The following is a 23,093-nucleotide window of genomic DNA, read 5'->3' as shown; positions in this document are numbered from 1 at the left end:
GAAGCCGTCATTCTGCAGCAGGCAGAGTGCCAAGGGGCTCTTGACTGGAGAACGACCACTCCCCTTCCCCAGCGCAGCTCCTCTGCAGGCTGTGCACTGATGCTGGCTCTTCCTGCAGTGTGCTGGATCTTGGCCCGCTCTCCTGTGGCTTGGGGCCTGGCTTCAGAGCCTGAACAGACCTCTTGCTGCCCCACGTTTGATCTGTGTCTGCAGGACCTGTCTTTCTTTGCTGTCTTTTCTGTTTGCAGTATAACCTGCATCACTTGTGCCAGCAGCTCCAGCCCAGGCAGCTGTGCCTCCTGCCCCTCTTGGCTACGCTGACGTGTGGGCCTGGTATAGAGGGTGTGGGGCTCTGTGGGGTTGGTGGAGGGGGAGAAAGGAGCAAGGGACTCCAAGAAGGTTATTGCATTTCATCCACATGCTCCATTTTGTTGGTGTGTATCTGCCTTAGGCGACTTGGGGACGTCGCTCAGCGAGCGTAACCGACAGTTTCCATTATCAGAAGAATCAATCTTTATGACAACCGGGGAGCGAGAGCAATGCAACTATTGACCCAAGGAGGGGTGTGGTGTGCTGGAGCGCTCCGAGGAGGCCGCACTCGTGAGGGAGCTAGGGAGCATTTGAGTTTGAGATCAGACTTCCAGGAGGTGTGTTGACGCATTGAGCCACGGTTACAGCATCTCCAGGCAGAAGGCGGGCAACCCCCTGGCCGGAGCTGTGCCAGTCTGGATTTGCCTGCCTTCAATCTTGAACCTTAGTGCAGGATTTTTTTTACTGTGCCTCAGCTTATTGCAGGAGGACTGGCTGTATCCTCAGAGCTAGGAGGGAAGCTGGTTCTTCCCTGTTGACAGCAGCGTTTTCCCGGATCCCAAGATTTCGTGGAAGCCCTGTAAATGTGGAAGATTTTGAAGTTGCTAGAGATGTTTGCTGGATTATTCACCGCTGGCATGACTGTGTCCAATATGGGAACTGGAAGCAGCACTTGCCCCTCCATTGGCGCTGTTTGAGCTGTGACGCTTCTTTGCTGGAACTGCTGATTTGACACAATCTTCCTGTGCTGTCCCTGGGCAGGGCTCAGAGAGCACAGAAGACAGTCTGAGAGAGCCTGACGGTTCTGGGTTTTATCTGCTAACACCTTTTCTTCCTGTTGGGTAGGGAACAGCTTGTCCTTTGGTCCTTACAGAATGGTTTCTTATGACTTGTGGTGTCCTTGATAGCTAAATATCACTGTAGTCCTTGGTCTTTAGGATTTTATCCCATGCACTTCTGTTAAATTTGTCCACAGTCATCTGATCTTGCTTCCCTTACCTGTGCAGTGCTATGCACCTGAGCACAGTCCGTTCTGAGTGGAGAAGGGGCTGCTGCAGCCTTCGCTGACTTTCATTCCTGCTGGCACTGCCTGTTGTGAGGTGCAGTGCTGGATGCAGTGCTGAGGTGCAAGCTTGGATCTCTGCTGGGTTCTGTCTGCATGCCGGCCATGCACATCAGGCAGGCTCTGGGTAACACCTTCTGTTCTCCTGATACGTGTTCTCACCTAAATCTAGGAAGGAGATGTCGGTGCGCAGCCTGCTGGTTTCGTAGATCAGGGACTAGAGCCTCTCTGGAGGGGGAGACCTACCATACTGGAGTCCCTGATGTCCACGTGGGGACAGGGTTTCAGCCTGCCCTACTGAAAGGATACTTGCAAGCCCGGAGCACCTTGGGAGCTCACCCTGCACAGAGCAACTGAACAAAGTTTCCCTTGAGGGGAGACTTCAAAGAGCTGCCTTCCTGCTGTCCTCTCCAAGCAGAGAGCCCTTGGCACCAGCTTCTTTGTGTCTTGAGATGACTTCAGAGCAATCACTGAAAGTATAGCTGAGCATTGCTGGCTCCTCTTGAGGAGGTGACGAGACTCTCCACAAATTACTGATTTTCACACTTTTGTGCAAAATAAAATCCTTTTTCCTAGATGTTTTCTGTGATTCATAAGGGGCTCTGAGTGCTTTAGGCCCTCAGGACAGCCTGAGTCCTGTTTTCATGTCCCAAAAAGACTCACAACTTTTGTATTTACCTGGAGCAGCAGAGTGCTTGTGCTTGGTCCCAAGTTTCTTCATGGCCAGCATGATCAATTTAAAAAAAAAAAAAAAAAAAAAGTCAGGAATGATCAAAAACACCATCTGCTGACAACGAAATGACTTCTCTAGGAAAGAAATTGCTCATGCAGTGGCGAATTCCAATGGCCAGGTTCTTGGGAAAATGTGATTTTATTAATTATTGTAAACGTACAATGTTTGCCAATGCTGTTCCTTAGGAACAGGGAACGATTTATGACAAGTGTTGAGGAAGACCAGTTGCTGATGAAATATGCTGTGCAGCCAGCAGCCAGTGCACTTGCCTGGTCTGGGGGATCCATGTGAGAAGTACCATAGCTGTGTGGGGTGAGACCTTTCAGATAATTCCTAGATACAAACTATTTCATTCTAGGAGAAATGAGAGGTGTTGTAAAACTTGTTCTTTTCTACTTCTCTGATTGTTTTCTGCTTTGCTAGAATATGCTGTCTGGTTGGACACCCTCAGCAAGCATGATGATGTATTCTCCAGGCCCACACAATCTTCCTTAAAAGTTTCCCTACTGCTGATGTCTGCAAGGAGGTACTCTCGGGCCACCTTTATTAACTGCTCTACAGCAAAAATACAGATAGCCACCTTGGTTGTGGTGTCTCTGCTCTCATGCTTTGGATTATGGTGTGGAGTTGGTTGGCAGCTCCAGGGTAGAAGGAAGCCTTCGTCTGCCTTCTGTGACTTGAGGAAGAAAGCTGCACCCAGCGCTGGGTGTGTGGGGCAGGCTCTGGTGCAAAAGTTGCCTAGGGACAGCCAAGCAGGGGAGCTGCAGGGTTAGCTGCATCAGGAATCAGGCAGTTTAGCCTAATTGACAGAACATCTCCAGCTCAGGCCAGCTTATGTGGAGGCTCGCGCCTCCGCTGGAGGATTTCTTGGCTTGGCTTCTGGCGAGGGGCTGAGCCGCTGCCCAGCAGAGCCAGGGAAAAGGGAGCTTGGGTCTTAGAGCCCAGTTTGCAGCATAGGAGCTTCTGAATTAGCATGCCTTGATCTGGCAGTGAGCAGCAAGACCTGCATTGCCTCGTTCCTGTGCCAGACCTCCCTGCCCTGTGAAGCTGTTCCATCTCCCTGTCGGAACCCTGGTGTGACAGTGACTGAGGCAGCACTCCTGTCCATGCTGTGATGTGTGGTCTTTGGGCAAGTGAGGAATTAATCTCACTTAGTTGCACTACCAGGCATAATTAAAAAAGCAAATCTCTGCTTTGCTGCAGAGAATTTTTCAGCTGGAACGAATAGCGCAGTCTCTTCAGCCTGTGCGTTGAGGCTAATGGGTCTTCCCTCTGCGGGGCTACGCAGCTGACGAACCTACTGTTTTTACAGTCCTTAGAGAAGTCTTGAGCTTTAGTATTTTGGAGAGACGCTTTAGCTCTGTTTCCTCTGCATGGAGAGAATAACACTGTGCTCCGTTTTGTTTGAATACTGGAAAGTGCAGAGGTCAGATCTGAGCGTTACATCAGTTCTGCTTGAAGCTCTCACTTCCCAACCTGGAAATGACTGGTGCTGCCCTAGACAACGCTGAGTCTCAAGCTGTGGCCAGGCACTGCTGTAATGCAAATAAGAGTACCTGCGGAAGGATTAATGCCCGACCTCACCACATGTTTATTAACAACTGCTTTGCACCTTGGCCTATGTGGGCAGAAGCCTCTGGGGAGCACTGCTCACCTCAATCTCTTAGCTGGGCAAAAAGCTGTGGGAGTTGGTGGTGAAGACAGACATACACCAGTCTGTGAGCATGTGAAAATTATATCTCCAGGGTGCAGATGGTGCTATCCTGGAGGTACAACTTCATTTTAGTCCCCTGACATTCCTCCAGAGAGAGAGTTATAGACTCCTCATGTCTGAATAATTAATTACCTGCCTGTTAAAAGCAGAGGAGGCAGGTTAAAAATGGAGTGGGTGGCTTTGCATTAATGAAGTAATGCTTTGCTGTTAGTCTGGGCTAAAACACAGGCCAGACTACAGAACTGGGGACTCAGTTCAGTGCCAAATGCTCCTTGGTTCACAAGTTTCAGTCTTTTAAAATCACTCGGCCAAGCAATCTTTTTCTTCTCTACACTGCCTGCAATAATCCATATCCTTCTACCCCAACCAGGTATTGAACAGAGTATTGAACAAGAGGAAGGACTGAATAGGTCATCTGCTGACCTGAGGATAAGGAAAACTCAGGTGAGTCTCTGTCCAGGTGGCACTGGGAATGGAAGGAGGGGAGAGGCAGGAGGCAAGCTTTGGCAATTGAGGAATTTTGATAGGAAAGGAAGGCTGTGCTTTGCTTTAAAGTGCTCAAGTTCTGATTTGCAGATACTGGACAAAGTAATGCAGCGTGTTTCCGATGGGTCAGCAAAAGAGCTGGCCACCTGAAGGACTTGTGATGTGAGTGTGGGCACCAGGCGGATCATGGAAAAGAGGGCAATGTGGATCAAATTTATCCCATGTGTGTGCACATCAAGGCGTCTGCTTGGATAAATGCAGGTTTCTGCACATCCACGTTAAGCATCTGACTAAAAGAGATTTTGACTGGAGCAAAAAATACCTTGTGAAATGTAAGCTCTGTAGGGAGAGTTTTCTTCTGCAATGTGTTCTAAAACGTAAAGTCTCTCTGTGTTTCCGAAGTGCCCAGAAAGATGCTTTACTAGTTTATAAATGAGACCAAGGCTTACTGATGCAGCTGAGTATCTTGCTTAAAATGTCACTTAATCTCAGAAGATGGATAATCTTTCAGACTGTACTGTGCAGACCTGTAGTCTGTTGGAAATCCTTTTCCTTGCTGGGGCTCTGCCATCAGGCATCAATTTGGCCTTGCAGACTGGGAAACGTTAGCCTGTTAGAAATGTTAGCAGTGAAGCAATTCTTCCTCCTCTTCTTCCTCCAGTGAAACCACTGATTACACCTTCTTTTGATTTTTTTTTTTTTTTTTATGGGATTATCCCATGGATTTAGAGGTAGAGAGAGAGACTTGTTTTATTACCAAAGCTTTTTCAGGAGAATGAGACAAAGTTGATGTAAGAACTGAATGTTATATGAGATTTGCATGCTGAATTAAATTTTGTTAATGAGACTTTTGTATGAAGGGGTGCATTTTCCCTTCCTCTACCTGGGTAAGCGCTAAGGCTGGTGTTTTATGCTGAGTTTTGATAAATGGGTGTGCTGCTCTGCCTTCTGTCTATAACCAAGGGGGAGATGGGCCGTGTTGGCCGTAGAAGAGATGGAGGTTGAGGTAGATGAAGCTTGTCTGTAAGTTCAATAGCACACACTGGAAACACATGGAGCAATGGGTTCTACTACAGATAGAGATGGAATACAGTCCTTGCGCTCGTAGGAACTCCATGAGATGTTTCCTCCACTGCAGGAGCTCTTTGTTATATAAGTTTTTGACCGAGAGCCCAACTGGAGCCCTGGAATGGGCTCAGACTTAAATGTGTCATGCAGACGAGGTCAGCAGAGTACAACGATCCAGTAAAACAAGGAACAGTGGCTGGTAAGTGGTTGATAAAGCAACTAGTTTGAGTATTGGTTGATCTGAGTGAAGAAGCTTTTGATTGATCTTTCTTACTCTTTTTTTTAAACTGGGGCCTTTGGTAGTGCCAGGTCATGCTGTATCTTCAGTACATCTCCGGTCCTTTACTGCAGTAAGCACGGTGCTGGGAGCTGGCCGCACTGAGAAAGCGCGAGGCTGATGTGAATCATTTTTGAATGAGCGAGTGTTGAAGGATACAAGGAAAAAGGATATATGGCTTAAATGGTACCCAAGAAATAACAGTAATGGCGGTGACCATGGTGAACTTCAGGTTGGCAAGGGGAAAAGGGAAAGCTGTGGGATCAGCGTGACAGTCTCTGAGGCCAGAAGAGAGGAACTCTTACGTTCAGCAATGGTCTGCAACAGCATGCCACAGACTGGTTGCTAGAGGGTTGTTGTCCAAAGCAGGAGAACACAGTGAGACAGTCAAGGATCGTTGCTTCAAGGACGGATGCTTTGGAAAATGAAAATACGTCCTCGGTAAAGTCAGCGGAAAACTATGTGACCAGGGGAGGCAAACAACAAGACTGTATTTGGAAGCTGACCCTGCTTCGAGCAGGAAGTTGGACTTGATGACCTCCCAAGGTCCCTTCTGACCAGAATTATCCCCCTCCCAAATCAAGTAACTATCCCCCTTCCAAATCAAGAAATAGCTTAGAAATATTCAATGAAAGAGTGTCGAACTGTCTTGTAGAGAGGCTTTTCACAGGAACAACTGATTGCAGTGGGAAGGTAGATATTTTTATAAGCAACCCAGACTTTGTGTTCTTGAATTCCTTGGGAAATTGTGGGAACTGTTCTGTTGTCCTGGTGACTTCTTGCCGCTTAATCTAGCTGTTTTTCTAATGCTTCCTTTATTACAGCTCGTTCTTTGTCAAGTCCTTTATTTGATGAAAGAGATGTGTTCAATTTAGATGTCTTGGTACAGCCTGTGGTGAGGGCAAAAAGGCCTGGGGCTGGGAAGGCTGCCTGCATCACTGCAGGAGACCCTGCTGGGCACCCTTCATGTCCTGGCCTGACGGCAGCTGGAAAATGAGGGCAGGTCACAAACATGTCAGTGAAGTCTGCAGTGGATGCTAGTTGAAAGACTTCGAAAACGGCAACAGGGAGAGCGCAGTCAAAAGAGTCATTGGCAAGGCTGACAGCTTGGCAGAAAGTGTCAAAAGAAAAGTTTCTCCAGGCAAGCAGCAGGCAGGCATGGTTGGGGAAAATAGCGCAGAGCACCTGGAAGAGCCTGGGAGTCAATGACCAGGGGAAAGGACACAAGGGTGAGCTGGGGGAGCAGTGGAAAGATGACTGAGCCTCACGCACCGCTTGTACGGCCTGAGGCATTTTAGCAGGTCTCCGAGTAATTCAGAAGTGATTGACCACTGACGTGCAGAGGTCTCATAAAGTATGGTTACTCACAGTCCTCAACTGCTTCTGAAACCACTGCTTGGGTTCCTAAATGGCTTGTGCTTTGGGAAAATGTGACATGGTCTTAAAGACTTGATTACCTGAACGATTTGAGGAGTGCTTCCCCATTGTCTGTGTGTCATTCCCTACGGAGGAGCTCCCTATCTTACCTGGAGAATGACAAGCAAACTCTACTCTAACATTTACAGAGGAATGAACCATGTAAGCGCTGGGAAGGTAAATCATTCCTCTGCTTAACCCCACTTGCTTCCTGATAAACATGTAAAAGCTTTCTAAGATGACTTGTGAAGAAAGACATGTTGGTGATGTGCTGTTTTATCCAAAAGATCTAAGTCTTTTTTTGCTGGACTGTTACTGCTTTGCAGAGGTAGCTGGAACAGCAGATCCTCCTGTTTGGGAGTGGATTTCTCCATTTCTAAGTGAAGGGGCAGGGACTGAGCCCTTGAGGGATGGGGCTTCCTGACTAGCTCATAGGGAGTTCACATTGAGGAGATGTTAATAGCATGGGGCTGCTAGTATCCAGCTTTGCTGATCTGCCTATGAGGGGTGATGAGTGTGGATCAAGCAGGGTTGTGTGTGTGGTGCCGGATGCTTCCACCTGCAGTTGCTTTACAAGACTAGTCTGCAGCTGCAGTGGTTCCCGGTGCCTGTGCTGAGCGCCCCCTGCCACCTCCCCCCACTTTGGCAGCTTGTACTCACCTTCCCTGCAGGCAGCCTAAAGCGCACCTTGACTTCAGGCTGGCTGAGAGCTCCATCTGCCCTCCTAGCAGGCAACACTGGGCCTTTTTAGAAGAGGCCAGAGGTGTTGCATCTGCTCTTTGTTAGCCTTATACTGTAGCCCCAGGGCATAGGCCAATGGCCGTTTGCACAGTGGGTAGCATGCCCGCAGGGGCATTCTCAAGCACAGAGCGTAATCCCTTCTTCTCATACTGGGGTACCTGCTATCTCTGGGGGTAGCTGGGTGATGCTCCAGCAGATCCACACTGAAGACGGATGACTTTTTCCCTGCTGTATTTGGTGGTAGGATCAGGCCTTCTGACAGTTATGCGCCTGAAGCCCTGACTGACTGTTAGATACTGCTGCTGACCAGCATGGGGTCTGATTTTAACCTTGTTCCCTGCAAAGGTACCTAACCTGTTGTCTGTTTTCATTGCTCTTCTCTTTCTAAAGAGTTGTAGCTGTCGTCGCCTAGAGTATTTTCCAAACTGCCTTTCTCATGTAGAGGCTGAAAACTTCACCTCTATCCTGAACCCTGCAAACCAGTTCGTGTCATGCTGTGGTAGTAATCTCGGTGTGGGTGGGAATAGGACTTGTGTGTCCCAGGATGCCTGCTAAGCCTGCAGTTCCCATTGCTCCTGATTTCCCACACAGAGTTCTCGGTTTTGACTTTGTTCTCTGGAGTGTTCATGTGCTTGGTCCTTGCCACAGAGGTCTTGTTTAAATGTTTATGCCTCGGGAAGTGTCACAAGCACTTCTTCATCCTCTCTGTTCAGTGTAAACTCCTTACCTCCCCTGCAGGAAGCCTGCATGCAGTGTTTTACTCCTGTGTGCTGCTTTGCACTAGAATCTGGGTGAATTAGTCTGATAACTCTGTGCTCGAAGGCTCGGGATTTAAGAAAGATGCAAAGGGCTGTTGCTTCCTGGTGTGCCCTGCCCTCCCATAGCAGGGAATATTTCAGTAATTAGCAGGCAGCTGATTGATTGTAGTGTCATTAGATAATTTGCATTGATGCTTCATGAAAACAGGAATGGTTTTGCACCTCTCCAGTCCTGCAGAAGCTGTGAATCTGGGAACTGCTGCCCAGGAAATGAGCCATGTCCCTCCCACATGGAGCAGAATCCAACAGGCCAGCGGCCAGCCCTTCTGCGCCACTGCCAGACCCTGCTGGCTTTCAGAACCCCCGCTCAGTCTGGGTTTGCCCTACTGCACTGCACGTAGCTTTCATGTAGAGACAGGTAATAGAAAGATTAAGACAATATGAATGAAAGCATACATGTGGAAGCACTAGAAGGAATGGCAGAAGAAGAGATAAAAGCCTGGCATGGGTTGGTGGCATCTAAACTGGAAGGTCATCAAGGTGCCAGCATGGATACACATAGCTTTTAAGGACCCTTGGGATGGAAAAACATTAGACAGCTTGCTTCAGAAGAGGAAAGGAGAGGACCTCTGAAGGTCCTATGCAATTTAAATAATTCTGTAATGGTAAATCGACAATGCTACCTAACGACCCTGAAGCAGGACAGGGTGAAGAAGCAAAAGATCACCATCACTGTCAGCTCCTAAAGACTGCCAGAGGCGCATCCAAAACCCATTTTGTGGCCACCAGTCATGAAGAATGCACGAATTGCAATGAAGACTTGGTAGCCAGCATCCCGCGTCTTCCATGTCGCACACAAGCACTGCTGGCTGCACGCATCATAGTAATTGTGAGTTTGGGACATGAGAGAACAAGTGAGGGAATCTAGGAGAATGAATGTGAGTGAAACCAGTTTTGTTTAATAAAGCGCCTTCCCATTTTGTACAATCTCGCACTGAGCTTTTCTAGGCTAGTTGCAGCATGCTGGTGCTGAGCTTCTTTCCTTCATGTCCATGCTACAGGCTGGAACATGGCTTGGGCATGGGAACCTAGAAGCCATGTTGCAGGGACCTGCAGGTATAGTGGGAACCTTGGTTCTGTCCATGTTGTGTCTTTCCTGACCAGCAGCGAAGAGTTTGGCTTGGGCATCCCCAACCATTGGGGATGGTGGTGAGACCTCATGGTCGGCAGGGCATTTGTGTAGCCGCAGTTGGCTTGTGCAGCATGACCGCAGCAAAACTTGAGGCATTAGCCTAGAGGGAATCACACTGCAGCAGCTCCTGCAAGCGAAAAGGCTGTGTTGTGAGGGGTTAGTGTTTAGAGCATGCCCATCTGGGCCCAAAGTGTTCATGGGATGTTTACATAGTTGGTGCAGGGCTAATAGCCTTTCATGGGTCTCTCAGGTTATCACGGCTTCTTAAATCAGGTTTCTGTGCTGAAATTTGGTCTCTACTGCCTCACCATGCACTGTTGCTGTGTGTTTTTTACCGTGGGTTGGCCAGTCTACTGGTTATCCTTGAGTGAAACAGCAAAATGAAATCGTTGTTCTGGTAGTGCTTACTGTAGAACTTGCTCCTCTTTTGTTTCAGAGCAATTTCCAGTGCTCTGTCTCCTCTAGACCTTACTGGCAGATGTTAATGTAAACAAGTCGTCTTGCTGCAGAGAAATAATGCCTTGTTCTGCAGTGAAGATCTCAGTTCTGTGAACAATTAAACTGATAACGCAAGCTGCCACTCCCAGCATTGCTCTTTGGTGCTAATGGGTGGGAATCCAGGTCCCTCTCCTGTTGCTCTGGTGAAGGGTTTATCCAGGAATGTAGCTCCATAAAATCTGAGTCTTTGGAAGCACTTTGCAGGGAGGCCAGAGGAGTTTTGTTTTTTGTGGTTTATCCCCGTTTCAGCATGTGAAGCTGCTTTGGTAGCTTGATCTCCCATACCGCAGTCATTATCCAATCAATACAATGCTGACGATAACTGATCACCTCTGCAGAGACAGCTTCCGGAACGGAGCTTAGCACGTCATCCAGGTCCTGCAAAACACCGTGAGAGGCTTTTGTGGCTGAGTCTGAGTCAGTGTCGGAAAACAGAGCTGCACAGAGCTGCAAAGCTGATTTAAGAGAAAGGCTTGAGAGATGTCTCTGGAGCAAGTGAGGCTGGCACTTGCTGGGACGTGTTTTTAGCAGGACGTAGCAAAACCAATAGCGGAGCATAGTGCAGCAGGACATAGCAAAGCAGGACAATAGCAAATCATTCTGCCATACCAGCTCTTCTCCCCTGACCCTGGAAGGGGTCTTAGCACAGGTACAGCTCTGCTGTAGCTGGGGAGGGGGTGTGTGGGAACCAGCAGATGTCTTTCCAGAACCAACTCCGCCTTTTACCACTCGAAAGACACCATTGCTGCTGTGTGCTCACAGTACTGCTGTGAGACCACCACAAATATTTCTTCTCCATATTGTGCCCATGTGAAAGACAGTGCACTTCACAAAGTATTTGCTACTTCAATTACAGGAGCTGGGTGGTGGTAACAAGAGGATGGAGGCTGGGGAGTTGGGATGCAAGCTTATCTGAATAGCTTGTAGGAACAAGAGAGGTGCTTAGGTGCTTGGATCTCCTGGCTGCCGCTGGCATACACAGCCACAGGGACCACTCAAGGGACCAGTCAAGTCTCAAGCTAAGCTCATAGGAGATGTTTTTTAGCAAAGGTGTATCAGCAGAGCTGGGAGCTCTTAGCTTCCTTCTCCCTCCATTCCCTAGTAGGAACCATGGAAATTTGAATTTCTTTTACGTCTCAAATCTCAGTGCCCTCAGCATGATGACACTGCCTCCCCACTGAAGACTGGCGGTGACCTGGTGGGAGTCTGAAGGCAGCCATTCTTGGCATCCGCCAGCCTTGACTGTGGTGTGCTACATTGTGTTGTGTTTCTAGGCGATGACGTTACCTTTGCAGTGTCTGCATCCAAGGAGACTAGAGGTGGCCACAGATAGGCGCCATGGAGTCCACCTGAATTTGAGGAGGGTTTATATTTGCCCTGTGTTGAAGCCCTGCAGTTCAGATGTTGATCTGGCACATGTGAGAGCACAGGACTCTACCCCAACATGGACCACCTAGGCAAGGAGGTGAAAGATTTCTTGTGCTGTCTGAATTTAGGCAATTCTTAGCGTTTCTCCAGACTGTCCGAGTAATCAGGGGAGAGGAGTTGCTCCAGGTTGCAGGTCAGAGCCCCTGTGTCGGGAGGATGAAGTGGGTGACGTAACTCATTGCTCTGTTTCTGGGCTTTGGCTTCTGATCAGGGCTGTCTCAGACTGTGGGCTCCTGCAGCCGTTTGTCACCTCAGACAGACGGACACACACAGTGCTGAGACCTCATGTATGGAGGTGTACATGGTCCTCGGTGTGCATACCCTCGTGCACAGGATGGGATGGAGGCTGGGAAGTAGAGCTGGGCACAAAATGGCAGAGTCCCAAGGTTACCTTCCTGGCTTTGTTTGTCACTGCATATGGTGGGTAAGTGGACGTGACAGCTCTCACAGGCCTGGCAAACAGCACTCCCAGGCTGTGAGCGCCTGATAGGTGATCTGTACAGAGCCAGCTGTTGTAACCTTAACCCAAGGAACAGTGTGGGACGAGGTTACATTAAGGTAGTAACTTGTCTCCGACTCAAGAGGCATCTGTATCTGTGCTGAGTCTGGGATGCTGCGGATCCCACCATTCCTACAGGGTAGCTCCATCATCTTCTCTACTTTTGGTTTGTATTTGTAGCACTCTGGCTGCAATATATTGTTAGTGCAAAAACATCCCGGGCCCTTGCTTACACTGGTGTTGCCCCCTGATACCCAGTGCGCTGCTGGCGCCGTTTCAAATTGGTGTCATGGGACGCATCAGCTGGTGCACATTGCATTGCCCTGTGAGGTGCGTTGGAGCTGTTCCAGCTGGCACTAGCTGCGGGTGAGTGCAGGTGTCCCTCTTGGCTTCCTGTCCACGCAGAGACAAGCCAATGGCCTGACTATAAGTCTCGTACCTGGGTTTATTCCTTATTGTGGAATCATAGAATAACATCAGTTGGGGGCAGATCTCAGGAGGGCTCTGGTCCAGCCACCGCACGCACAGCAATACCAACCAGATCAGGTTGCTCAGGACCTTGTGCAGCTGCATTTTGAATATCCCTAAGGATGAAGATCCCACGACCTCTCTTGGCCCCTGGTTCAGTGTTTGACTACCCTTATGAGGAAATTTTTCCCCCTAATAGCTAATTGGAATTTTCCATGTCCCAGCTTGTGTCCGTCACCTCTTATCCTGTCCTTGTGCACCTCCAAGAAGAGTGTGGCTCCATCTTCTCTACATCCTTTCACTAGGTGGTTGTAGGAAGCAATAAGATTTCCCCTGAGCCTTCTCTCCTTCAGATGACCAAACCCCATTTCTTTCAGTCTGTCCTCGTTTGTCCTGTGCTCCAACCCTGACCATCTTGGTGGCCTCAACAGGTTTGATTCCAGTGTGTTTATATTTGTCTTATTTTAGGGAGCCCCGAACAGGACACAGCGCTTTAGATGTGGTCTCACAAGTCCCAAGTGGAAGTGAATAATCCCTCTCCTCACCCTGCTGGCTGCACTCTTGCTAACGTGGTCCAGGATGTAGCTTGCCTGCTTTGTGGCAAGGGCTCCTAAGCAGCTTTTTGTCCAACAGGACTCCTGGGCCTTCCATAAAACTACTTTTTAACCAGCTGGCCCCCAGCCTGGCTGAGTGCATGCATCCTTTCCCAGATACAGGATGCTGCGTGTGACTTTGAACTTTGTGGGGTTCCTCTCAGCCAACCTCTCCAGCCTTTTAAGGTCCATCTGAGTACAGGCCCTGCGTTTCAGTACTCTCCTTAGTTTTGTCATCTGCAACCTTGCTGAAAGTGCATTTCACCCCATCATCTCAGGCTGCTGATGAAGATGTTAAACAGCATCATCCTCAGCATCAATCCCTAAGGGGATACTGTTAGGCACTGGCCATCAGCTGGGTCTTTTACCACTGATCACAACCCTTTGAGCCTGACAGTCAACCAATTTTCTACTCACCTTATGCAGCCTATGTCTCTATATAGGATAACATGGGATTCTGTGTCAAAGGCCTTAAACTCAGTGTATACAACGTTCACTGCTTTCCTGTCATCTGCGCAGCCAGCCATCTCATTGTAGAAGGCAATCAGGTTGGTCGAGCACAGTTTCCCCTGGTAAATGCATGCTGGTTGTCCCCAACCACTTTCTTGTCCTTCCAGGAGGTTTTGATCCATAACTTTCCCAGGGACTGAGGCGAGGATTGTTGGCCTGTAGTTCTCCAGATCCTCCTCCTAGAAGACTGATGGGAGATTTACCTTTTGCCAGTCTTCAGGAATCATCCCTGATCACCATGACTTTTTGAAGATAACAGAAAGTGCTTTTACAGTGACATTGGCCAGCTCCATCAGCATGCTCAGATGACTCCCAGCTGGTCACATGGACCCCGTGTATGTCCAGCTGTCTTAAGTGTTCTCAAAGTCTGTCTCCCTCTCCCATAGGTAGTGTTTCATGCCACTGTAGTCTACTAGGAGGCTCAGGGGACTAGGTGGCCCAAGGGCACACCTTATATGATGAAAACTGAGGCAAAAGAAGAAACTAAGTACCTTAGCATTTTCGAGCATTTTTAGCTCGATCACTAGGTCTCCAGCCCCATTGAGCAGTGAGTCCACAGTTTCCTTAGCCTTCCTTTGACTGCTGAAATACCTACAACGGCCCATCTTGTTGCCAGGCACATCCCTCATACAGTTCTGACTGAGGCTGAGCTTTCCTAGCTCCCTTCCTGCACACGAGGGTCATGTTTCTACATCCCTTCTGGGAGCCTGTCTCTGTTTCCACCTTACTTTTTGTGTTTTAGCTCCTGTGTGTCTTTAGTACATCTCTGGTGCTGCAACTCCTTGCGCAGCCTGCATAGAAATACTGGCACAGCAATTACCTGAACTTACTAAAATGTCCCTGACCCTGCCCAACATCCAGGGACCTCCATGGGTGCCGGAAAGTAGAAAAGCACTGCTTGCAGGGTGCACACTGGTTCGGTAGCACTGAGTGCAGAGTGGCATGGCCAGGAGTCTGGAGGCACTGAGTCAGCTGTGGAGTTGCTCAGATTCATGAGTAAGCTCAGGCTTAATCTCAACTTGGTTATTCTAACTGGAGCAAGAGAAACTAATATTGACCAAATTGAAACTAATTTTAAGACCCCAGTCTGTGAGGAAAACTTGCAGTGAGTGGCTAAACTCCTAAAGGTGTCAAAACTGTTTCTAAACTCTTTTCCTAGCATACGTTTTGATACTCTGATCTGTGAAACCTAAATGAAACTAACCTTCATCTGCAAGCGCATGCGCGTGTGGGAGTTGGGATAGGTTGAACTGACAAGCTGATTTAGGTATGTATGTTACCTTAAGCACAATGCATGTGAAGATGGGCATAGATATTTCTTCAGCAATGGCTTTGCTAGTTTATCTAGACTTTCCTGTGAGCTAATCACTGAGTAAAAGGAGAAACGCGGAACTGATTCTCTACTGTTTTCAACTGCTGTAAATTAGGAGTAACTGGGCGTTTAGATTATGGAGAAACTTTTTTTCTGACTTTCCTGTTGTCACCTCCTCCAGCCAGGAAAGTTTCATAAAATCTGCTTGAGCCTTCATAGGAACAGTTTTTTATCTTAACTCCTATCTGTTGCTGGGGCAGCAATGACCTGCTGTTTGGCTGCCTAAACTGGCTGGGCTATGTTAGCAAAATAGGCTGAAGAGACTTGTGTAAGCAGCTGCACTGGCAGATTAGGTAGGACTAGTCCTCCGGCTGGAGTTCCCAGGGTGCTGATAGTGCGGGCCTCTCCCATGGGAGCCCAAATCCATCCTTGGTGCCAGCTCAGCAGCTGTCCCAAGCTCAGCAAGCCCCCAGCCAACAACCTCAATGTGCAGGCTGTCGACCTGGCTAGTTTCTGCATGGAGAAAAATCTGTTTTCTCATTCTGAATTAATTGCATTAAACCCACCGTGTTTGTCCTTGTGTCACATTAATAGTTTCAATGAAGCACCCTGCCTTGGTCAGCTTACAAGCAGCACCAAGTTAAAGGGGTTGGTGGGGAGTCTCAGCTACAGAGATGGGACAGGGAGGTGTGCAACTCCAGCGTAGAGGTGTTGCCAGAAATGCATGTTCCCAGAAGTCTCTACAGTATTTTCAGTCTTTCTATAAGTATCAAAAGTTATTTCCGGCTCATAACAGAACAAATGCTGATATTTACGTTCTTCCAAATGTCAGTACTTTTGGTTCCTGTTATTCAGAATAGCTTTTGACTTAATTACTTCTGAGTTTGGTTTCATCTAGCCAGTGCAGTGGAAATACTCACCTCTTTTGGACTAGTTCAAATACCATAGAAGAAACACAGCTGGGAATTCAGGAGCATATTTTCTGTGTTTAATGAGTCTCTTTTAAATGCAAGGTATATTTTATTGTGCTTTTTATTTACTCTGGATTTTCAGGGAACTTTATTTAATGAGTAAAAGCATTTAAAATACTTTTTCTAACCCAATGTTTATGAAGCTCTATGTTTCTTCAAAATCAAATGCCTTTTGTAGACATGTGGGATGCCTGTGAGAACATAAAATAACTATCTGAAAAAAATAAATGCTAAGTTAAGTAACTTCTTAAGTAGAAGAGATGTGGTGTGGTATCCTGATTAGCAAAAAGGAGTGTCAGGTTCGACATCGAGACTATATTTGGTTGCAAATCAACATATGTTGATAGTTACCAGCTGAATGAGAATGAACTGTTCTTTTAGGAAAATAACTTTGAAAAGGCAGAATAACAGTTGCTTGCATTGTAAATGACATCTTTGCAAGATTTCAGACTGTGACCTAAGGAAGATCAGGAGCTGTTCTGACCTTCCTGTTTTGGGTCAAGCACCTTTCAAGCAGCGGGTACCTGCTGAAACATAAGCTGCCAGAGGCTTTTATATGAGGTGTGCAAGCAGATGAGGAACAAGATTGCGTTTATAGCTGAGACTTAGGCTCTTCTTAATTACAGAGCTGCTGCTTTCCTAGAATAGCTACAAGGCAAGTACAAGTGTATCTTTAAGATATCCAGTGCCTCATTCAGGAGGTGGAGATAGATGCTGAGCTACTCAGGACATACTGACTCACAGCAGGGACATCTGAATGTCTTTGCGTGTGAGGCATATTTGACTTTGTAGAGAGGCAGTGAAGGAAATCATGGGGATTCACCTGCACCATTTTCCTGCTTTGTTGGAGTGCCTCTTGCCAGCATGGCCGCTGCACGGAACCAGCAAGCTGCCTTTGCAGCACCCATCCTCCCCTTTCCTGCATGGGGAGGCTTCCCTGCATCCAGGCTTTAAAATCTGACCCCAGGAAGCTGGGAATGCTAGTCAGGTGTTTCTTCATCATGTCAGTTGCTCCCAGGTTTCTCTCTCCTTATCTTCTTTCAGAACCTTCCTGCACATCTTTTTATCACCTCCTCTCCTTTCTTCCTCCACTATTTTTCCATATCTTCATTTCTCCAGTTGCTCTCTGGTCCTTCTCTCTCCTTCCTGAGCTTAGCTGTATGAGCAATCCTCAGAAGTGAGGATAGGGGATAGGGGTAACGCAGCATTCTTCCAAGCTTTGCAATGCCATCGGCTGATCCCAGCTTCCTCTGCTTTGCATGCAGGTGCCTCTAGTCTGCGACTGTTCAGGACTGTATGTTGATGTGGCTGGTCCCATCAGTCATATGCTATTACTTCTGCAGGGGGACTGTTGGAATGCACAAATGTTTCCTGCTTGACACAGTATTGAATTTGCCTTCCCCTAGCACTTGTGTAGCATGTACCTCTTCTGGAAGCTCAATTGCTGGCGTGTTGGGGAAAGACATTGCTGAAGAGAGGTATAAGCATTCGGTTGTAGGATGCGTGTGGTGCTCTGTCCTGACTTTCCTGGAAAACAGTCTTTAGACTGTTTGCTGTACCCTTATTAGCCTGGCAACTGGATCAGACATCAAGTCAGACCAATATGTGGGTGAGCTTCTGCTTGCACAGAGAGTGTGAGCCTGCTCTGCATGCAGTGGGAGCTTGGCTAAGGTCAGTATGTTCAGCTGGGGTCTGGTCAGGTTTAATTCAAAGATTTTTCTGGTGTGTTTTCTTGTGAAAAAGGAAAGCAGCCTAACGATGAGGGTTTTCTGTTCACAGCATGTAGAAAGCCAATGGCCAGCTGCTCTGTGTGGACATCAGCCCTGTTTTATCAGCTCTGCAGTGAGCTGTTAGCTTTTGGGGCATGCAGACCTCAAAGCATGTTCCTGCAGGACCCGTGTTCAGGGCAAGCAGCTCGCAAGCCTGAATTGTACCTGCCCAGGCCCACACCGTGCTGGGGGATATGTGGCTTCATGGCGAACCCCACAGCTCAGATCACTTAAAAAGCCCCAGTATCTGCTCAGGCTGGAAAGCTATAAAGAGCTATTTATAGAGGCTTTGTTCTTATAGAAATTCCTGAAATAGATGGATGGGCAGAGCTGCAGAGGGGCCACTGGAAATGTCTGAGACTTGCGTTCCAGAGAGGTAAAGTGGGACTGTGCTTCCAGAATGAGGAGAGTTACTGCAGACAGCCCCTGTCCTCCCACTCCACCCAAAGCGTCCCCTGCCTGCACACCCTGGTGCCTGGTCTCCCTTCTATGCCAGCTGAGCCCTGCCTTCCCCCAGCCCTCCCTGCTCTGGCTGCTGGAGGAGCCGGCTCCCTCCTGGCACCCGTGGCGAAGAGTGGCAGGCAGGAAAAGGCCCCTTGCAATGGGGACAAACAACAAACCTACTAGCTACCCAGTCCCCTAACTGCCCTCTGCAGGAACGTGCCAGTTCAAAACCAGGTCAGTGTGGTTTTTTTTTTTTTTTTTTCCTGTCAGCAGCACGAAGCCTGCTTCTCTACTAGCAAATTAAGCATTTCTTTTGACAGACCAATGAAATACTGTCAGATTTGTGCTCCCTGTAAAAATAGCCAGGGATACATTTTTGATGGCTCCTGGATATGGGTTTCCTTGACCCGGGCCCTCCCACATGCAACTCCAGCACTGCCATCTACTGGTAAACGCCCTGCTGTAAGTGCGACCGCCGGGGCTCCATCCTGCACCCTTGCCAAGTCCCACGTGTTCCCAGCAGTATTACTGGGCAAAGCAGGGAGTGACCCAAGTTGCTGTTTTTGGGCTCTGCTCTGGGCTCTGCAGGCATGAGCTGCAGCTGGATGCAAACGAGCTGGCTGCCAGCCTTGCCCCACCGCTCTCCCAACACTACTGCTGCATGCCCTTTGGGTGCTGAATGAAGTAGCCCAGATTGAGCTTGGGTGATGAGAGTGTGGTAGGCAGGGACACCCAGACTCACCTGGGCAATGTTGTCTGCACACACCTGGACATACATTGTTGAGCTCTTCTGATAAGACTTTGGAATAGAAATTGTTGGGTACCCTAGAAGCAGCTGAGACAAGGGAGGTGGTGTGGGTCAGGCCTGTGCATTCCCCTACCTGAACAGTGACAAATTTCTCCTTCCTCTGTGGCAATAAACCCACCTCTGTGTGTTGCTCTTCCTTCTCCAGCACTCGACACTGTCACGCAAGTTTGTGGAAGTGATGTCTGAGTACAATGCCACGCAGACCGACTACAGGGAGCGCTGCAAAGGGAGGATTCAAAGGCAGCTGGAGATCAGTGAGTAAAACCAGGTGGTAAAACCAGCAGGAAAATTGCTGTGCCCAGCCAGAGGTAAAAGTGCTGTATTAGTTCTCAAGGAAGGACAACTGCTCCAGCATTTGCGTAGCGCTCCCCAGCTAAAATCCCAGGACACCTCAGCTGTGTGTGCGCACATAGGAATGACAGGGATATGCTGCAGACATACAAATGTGATATTCCCTTGTTTTTTGGTGGCAAAAATGGAACGGGCGCTGCTGGTTTGTCTGCCAGAGCTGAGGAATTGGTGATTCCCAGTGCCCTGTCCTCCAATTAGTCCCTGCTGCTGACCTGGTTGGTTACTGCTGAGTTTAGGCTGGTGGCCTGCTGAGGGAGGCTTCTTGATGGCTTCCCAGCACCAGCTGTGGAACATGCCCTCTTTGATCTGGCTTGGGAGGTGCAGGGTTGGATTTGATTCCTGTGCTTTGCTGCCGTGGGATGGCTTGGGGATAGCTGTCCACCAAATGCCAGTGGCCTGCAGGTGTTCGGCAGAAATACTTGGAGGCTGCAGACAGTAAGGGCGGTTTTCAGCTCAGCAATATAATGGTTGCTTTATTAGCCACCCTGTTTAAGAAAGCCAAACAGGTGAGTCTTACTGAGGTCCCTTGGCCCTGTCTAGCCAGTTTCTGCACAAGGTAAGCTTTCTCATGGAAACCTCTGACATCTTCACCCATCCTCTCAGCAGTGATGTGAGGACAGGCAGAACCACGCAAGGCATCGTGGTGGGGAGCATCTCCTTTCCTCCAGGCTCTGGAAGCATCGCTTTGCCTACAGGGCTGGCAACATGCACTGGCATCTGCACTTGCATCCAGCAAACCACCAAAACTCTCCTGAGGTTAAGTGCTACATAGAGAAGGAAGAAATTTCTTCTTCCTTGTTTGCAGCTAATTTTGAATTCAAACAAGCTAGTGGGAACTGCTGACGCTGTTTGTTTCTGTGACATAAGTCCCTGCCCACATAGTAGCAGCGCTTGGCTTTCCTCTGTGTGGTTTTCATTTCCAGTGAACTGAAGTAAATATCAAACCAGACAACTCAGTTCTTCAGATGTGGGCACTCACTGTTGTTGGCACCTCTTCCCTGATGCAGGAGAAGCATGGACCCTGGTCTCTGCCCCAGGCAGCCTCCCCTAACCCAGGACAACAGTGATGGTTCTCAGGAGCTGTGGTGTTAGCTGTTGTCTCTGTGGTTGGGCGAGGGCACTGTTGAGTCTCCCTGATGGTGGCCCAGGCCACAGTAGTGCAGTACACTGGCTATGCCTCTGTTTCTCCGCTGCTACCGGTCTCGTGTCCACCATAGTCCTTGTCTCATGGTCCTCTGTGCATGGCCTGCCAGCTCCTCATCTGGCCTGTGCAGCTATTTGCTGCTGAACTTCGACCCACTCTCCTTGGTGTTGTGGCTCCAGCTCTTGTCTCCATCTCCGGGTGTGCTGTCTCTATCGTTGGCTTCTCATGCAGCTTTTCTGTCCCCTGACATCCCCCTGCGAGGTGCAGCAGGGCATCTTGCTGCAGAGCTGCAAAAAAGGATCTGCAACATCACCCTAAGTAGGGGAATAAACAGACAAGGGAGAATTCAGAGCAAGCATATGTTAAAAGAGATTTTGAAGATAATCTGATAGGCAGAGAGGTGTCACAGGTTTTCTGTGATAAAAATGTCAGAATCTGAAATGTGGTCCACGTTTTTTTTGTTCTCACAAACAAGTGGGTGCTTTGTCTTCCTGGGAAAAGCCTGTCTCTCAAGACTCAGCATGAGTAATAGGGTAGAAGAAGGTCTTTGAGCCCAAATGGGGTCTTTGAAGGTCAGATATGGAAATATCCTTCAGGAGTTGCAAATACCAGTGAATTTGGATGTTAGTGGGGCATCTTAGCTTCTGTAGAAGGCTAGGAAGAAAGGTAGTCCGTGTATACCAGGGTGTATAATAATAAACTGTTTCACACTGGCTGAATAGAAAGGTTGATTGACATGGGCCTCAACAATAGCTTGACATTTAATGTAAAGCAGAATGATGAATGCTTGTCAGTGCTCCAGCTAACTATGATTAATTTGTTAACTGGATTCTTTAGGTGATGTCCAGCCACAGGGATGTCTTACAGTGTAAACAGGTATTTAAGGTATTCCTGTTCCTACCTTTTAAGAGAGAAGATTTTAAAGGACTTAACCAGGTCCTTAATCATCTGCAGGGAAGCTCTGAAAGAAGCTTTCCTCTTGATTTTGTAATCAGAACCTTTGAAGGGGCTTTGTCCCTCTGCCTGAATTATGCAGTACTTGTCTGCCTTGTCCATCCGGGTGGGCTATTGTGCAGTGCCCAACAGAGCATTGATAGCACGTCAGAAAAAGGTTGTTCAAGACTTGCTGTAGTGCAGTTGTTGGGTGCAGATATGGTGGTGTGGTTAGTGATGAGGAGGTTAGTGATGAGGGAGCTGCTTTCCCTTTGGAGTGGAGATCTGGAACAGATGCACGTGTAGCAGGAAGTAGGAAGGGGTCTGTGCTGGGAAAGTACTGGCCTGTACATGATCCTCTGCAAAAGCTTAGTTTCTCTGTCCTGTGAAAGCAGAAAGTCTCTGTTGGCAAAATAGCTTGTCAAAAGCAACAAGCTCGTTCGAGTTTCGTCAGGAGTGCTTCCTGGAGAGAAAGCTGTACTGTTTCCTAAGTGTTACAGCCAGCATCTTCATTATCTGCTGTTTTATGTAGTCTTGAAAAGGCTCTTTTGAATGGAGCTCTGCTGGGATGTAGCAACTGCACAAATTCCTGAGCTCTGTTAGCTGATGAACCCAAAGATAGGAAGTTGCAGGAGCTCTGACAATGGAGCTAATCAATCACTCAGGTTTGGAGAATATGAGATCAGGGAGTTTTCAGCTCTTCTAGGGTGGCTCTCCAACATCCTGCAAGCTTCTCCATCTGAACTGCTTCTCCTTCTTACTCTGGAAGGAAGTGGGACACTAATTCCAGCCCCTCTTCCTAGGTCTGATGTTTGTGACATGGTGGTTCAGCGTGTGCCAGCCTCACACCTCCTCCCAGTGCAGTACAGAGGTGGTGGGGGGACAGCTACAGCAATACCTCTCTGCTGAAGTGCAGCTGACTGCAGAGGTCCTCCCCAGACTTCACCTGTTCACCCTGTCCTGCCTACGCCATGCCACTTCTAGCAGCAGAAAGGAAGAAGAGCTTCTGTCCTAATCTTACTAGGTGCCCTCAGTACACCCAACTTGCTCACTCCAATCCCAAAATGCACCAAGATATCTGATATCACAGAGGGGTTTCAAGATGCACCATGTGCTCAGGTTCATGACAGCAGGACAGATTCCTCTGGCTGTTCCTTGCTCCAGCTCCGTTCCAGTTAGATCGTGCCTGCCCCCAGTGGTATCCTTGTGTCGGAGTCAGTGCAGTTAGGAGCCTTCCTCTCCAAAGGAGGCTGCTCTCCAAAGTCTGGACGTCATATGCTGCTTGTGATGGGAGGTGACACTCCTTCATCTTCTCCTCCTTTTTTTCCATTATGAGAAATGATATGCTAAAACTAATTAGGTTTTACTCTCAGAGAAATTAAATTTGAGGCTTGGAGGAGCTTTCTGTGATGGCTGTGCAGCTTTGATGCCGTGGAGGTACCATGCAGAAGCTGCTTGTTTTCATGAACGGTTTTGTTTTGCGCGAGACTGACAATCCAAAAATAAAATATCTGTTGTCTCCACAGGCATTGAGACAGTTAATCAGCCTCTGACTCACCATGCTAGACCAGGTTAATTGATGCGCAGATGTGTCACAAACTACCTTTG

At 48.3% G+C, this 23,093-nt stretch overlaps 1 protein-coding gene across 3 annotated transcripts in view; it reads left to right on the top strand.

Moving 5' to 3' along the window:
- STX1A (syntaxin 1A) overlaps nt 1–23,093 on the top strand; it is a 116,247-nt gene that overhangs the window by 79,034 nt on the left and 14,120 nt on the right. For all 3 annotated transcript variants that reach the window (XR_011134946.1, XM_068910327.1, XM_068910326.1), the window contains 2 exons: nt 4,190–4,263; nt 19,203–19,311. Coding sequence is in view for 2 of the 3 variants with exons in the window: in XM_068910327.1 (XP_068766428.1) it covers nt 4,190–4,263; nt 19,203–19,311 (183 nt within the window). In the remaining variant the exon portion in view is untranslated. The remainder of the gene's footprint in view (nt 1–4,189; nt 4,264–19,202; nt 19,312–23,093) is intronic.

This window comes from Struthio camelus, chromosome 16 (genome assembly GCF_040807025.1).
Source record: "Struthio camelus isolate bStrCam1 chromosome 16, bStrCam1.hap1, whole genome shotgun sequence".
NCBI lineage: Eukaryota > Metazoa > Chordata > Aves > Struthioniformes > Struthionidae > Struthio > Struthio camelus.
Note: the sequence above shows the minus strand (reverse complement) of the source record. Positions and strands in the feature narration are given on the sequence as shown.